The sequence below is a fragment of the Aplysia californica genome, unplaced genomic scaffold, assembly GCF_000002075.1.
Source record: "Aplysia californica isolate F4 #8 unplaced genomic scaffold, AplCal3.0 scaffold00253, whole genome shotgun sequence".
Lineage (NCBI taxonomy): Eukaryota > Metazoa > Mollusca > Gastropoda > Aplysiida > Aplysiidae > Aplysia > Aplysia californica.
This window is the reverse complement of record NW_004797523.1, coordinates 28,518-31,624: the sequence shown is the minus strand read 5'-3', so window position 1 is coordinate 31,624 and position 3,107 is coordinate 28,518. Positions and strand designations below refer to the sequence as shown.

At 43.1% G+C, this 3,107-nt stretch overlaps 1 protein-coding gene across 1 annotated transcript in view; it reads left to right on the top strand.

Moving 5' to 3' along the window:
- LOC101850962 (monocarboxylate transporter 13) overlaps window positions 1-3,107 on the top strand; it is a 12,695-nt gene that overhangs the window by 2,562 nt on the left and 7,026 nt on the right. Inside the window, exon 3 of the mRNA XM_013083755.2 lies at window positions 710-853. Within this exon, the coding sequence (XP_012939209.1) occupies window positions 710-853 (144 nt within the window). The remainder of the gene's footprint in view (window positions 1-709; window positions 854-3,107) is intronic.

Here is a 3,107-nt window from a genome sequence, read left to right as displayed (position 1 = left end):
CCCCCCCCACCGGGGGGTGGTGCCACTGACTGAAGTGTCTTTAGGCCATTCCCAAAGGGGGGACATTTCTCGTTTATGCACAGAATTGTAAATGGGCTAACTTATGTCACGTTCATAACTGTGCCTGATCTACAACAGGGAACTGCTGCTTTTTCTTTCCTAATCCTTACTATCGTCATTTTCCTCTACTTATTTTGTATGTTTGTCACACTCTTGTGACCCACATTTCCGGGGTGCCTTGATAGTCGAAGCAGACTTTGTGCTGTTGAAGCGAGAGAGGTGAGCAGTCTAAGTCTGATTCCCTGTAAAGACTTCTCTGTTGACACCCACCCCTTGGCGCTCGTATGACCTTATGCAGTTGCGAGCGCCGTATTACTTTTTTCCTCCATCCACTAAATAAACTATAATAGATCGATCGCTTCTCTTTAGCAAGGGTGTTCTGCGGACGCAATAGTGTGGTTTGCTCCTTCTTTCGACCTGTCAAACATCAGATTTCTATCGTCCTCATATCTCCTCCTTCTTTTCTTCATATGTTACTCTTTCATCTTCGTCACTAATATTGTAACATGTTTATTCTGCAAGTGCTGTGAAATTACGAATACTTTTCTTTATTTAACTCTAAACTCGGAAGTCCCACCTAATAGTGTTGACAAAGGGGGGGGGGGGCTATACCGTTTCACAAATTCTTGTCTACTCTTCAATCCCCCAGGTGTGTTTGCGGCTAACGTGTTGATGCCTCGGTACAGTGTGCGTGTCATAACTGTGGGCGCGGGGCTCACCTCCGCTCTGACCACACTGCTCATGTCTCAAGCGCCCAATATGGGGACCTTCTTAGCTTTGACGGCTCTCAAAGGTGGGTCTGTGGGTGGTTGGCGGGTGCTCTGGTGTGGTATGTTCCTTCTTTCCCTATCAAACATCTATCGCCCTTATCTCCCCTTCTTCTTTTTTTTATGTTTGTTACTCTCTTGTAACATCTCTAATCTTCTGGCGCTCATATGACCTTATGCAGTTGCGAGCGCCATAAAACCTCTACTAAAACTAAAAAAGGTGGGTCTCGGGTGGCTTGCTCGTGCTACTGGCATGGCATGTCTTACTTCTTTTCTTACCCTCTATTGTTTTTGTCTATCTTTTTATATACGTTAATTTATCGTTTCAATAAGTCGGTGGCCTAGTGGTTGTCTCTCAGACTCGCAACCATAAGGTCGTGGGTTCGAATCCCGTCAGGGGCCCGACGTTGTGTCCTTGGGAAAGGTACTTTACACGCATTTTCCTCACTTCACCCAGGTGGGAATGGGTACCCGGCTATAGACAGCGAAAGATCTTGTCTGTTTGTTAGTATTTTGGCGCTTAATCAGCTGCTTGCACTGTATGCTTCCCGGGAAGCTGAGAATGTTACGGAGTGTTCTATGGGCTGCTGGGGTAATAATATAGTGTAAAGCGCATAGAGCCTGCTGTTGAGCGGGGATATGCGCTATACAAATGCTATTTATTATCATTATTAATAGTCTTATTGTGTTGGTGTAGTTTTCTGTACTCAAGCAAACAAGCAAGCAATATTATTGCTGCTCACGCGGGTGGCTGGGGGGGGGGGGCGCCACTTGTAGATCCTATTTCTTTTCTTTCTCTTTGCTGTTTCTATCTCTTTTTCACTTGTAAGTTACAGAATGGTCTTTATGATGTCGACGTGTTTCTCTTTTTATTCAAATAAGACAATCAACGTTAATTTTGTCGACGAAGTTAACATTAGAAGAAGAGCTAATTAGAGGGCACCACTGGTAGACCCTACTTCTTTACTTTCCCTCTGTTTTTTCTGCTTGTCAGTCTTACCTTTTCCCAGCACTAGCTGACCATTTTTGTGTCGATGTGATTCTGTTTACTCAAACAAACAAACAAACGAACAAGCAAACAAGCAAGCAAGCATGCAAGCAAGCAAACAAACAAACAAACAACCCCCCCCCTCCCCAAACAAACATTAGAAGGCGTGCCCTGTGGAAATGATGGTGATACACGTTGACAGTAATGATGATTTGCTGATGTTGGTTTTAAACCTTACTGGCATGTAAAGATGTAGGTCACAAACATGAAAATGAAATAGTTTTTTTGTTAGACTGTACAATGACCCTTTTCTCAAAACAGTACTTTAAAATTTTTTTAAAATCTTATGTCACATTCCCCTTTTGAATGAAGAATGGAAACATGTGTAATAACGTTCATTACTTTAACTCCGCGCGATGGGAAAATAAAAATAGTTGGTAAGCTGTCTACATGGTGTGTAACAGATTTCTTGTTCTGAACGTTAAAAAGCGGTTGAGTGCACCTGAAAGACACTATGATGAAAGTCATCTCATAATTGTGTATATGATAGTCCACAGGTGTTAGTAACTGCATACATCTGATTTTCTCCAAGAGTGTAATGTATATGATGTGGTCTTGCATGCTTTGCTGTGGGTGGTTGGAGGGCGCCACTGGTAGGTTCGACTTCTTTACTTTACCTCTGTTATTTCTGCCTGTCTGTCTCCCCCCCTCCCTCACTAAGTGACCATTATTGCGTCGATATACTACTCTTTAGTCGAGCAGTTTTAGTCGATATCTATTTTGTAAGCTGTTATCCGTGTGGTATAAAAACTTTTATTACACTCGTTGGGATGGATGGTCACGTTTTGTCCCACTTGAGAAATTGCCAGTTTTGTCAATCACTTGTTGAAACTCGTGGTAACAATTTAGCAATTTCACTCGTAGGATAAATTATAATGATCAACCACCATAGCAATAACTCGTGTAATAAATTCAGTTCTTTTTACACCATCTGTTGCCATGGTAGTTCAACGACACAAAAAGTCTGTGCTTTCATTTATATTATGTCAATGTATGTGCGTGAGATTTACCGTGGTGTTACCCCCAGTGGGTCGGGGGGATATAAATAGACCCACACCCCCAGTGGGTCGGGGGGATATAAATAGACCCACTGCTTCGTCTGCAGAAGGTGCAACCCCTTCAAAGGCGGAGTGTCGCACACGGACCCCAACCCTCTGGGATCCGTGTGCGACACTTACTTTGGTGTATCCTCCTCTTCTCCTTCCTTCTTTCTTTCTTCTTCTATCTTTCCT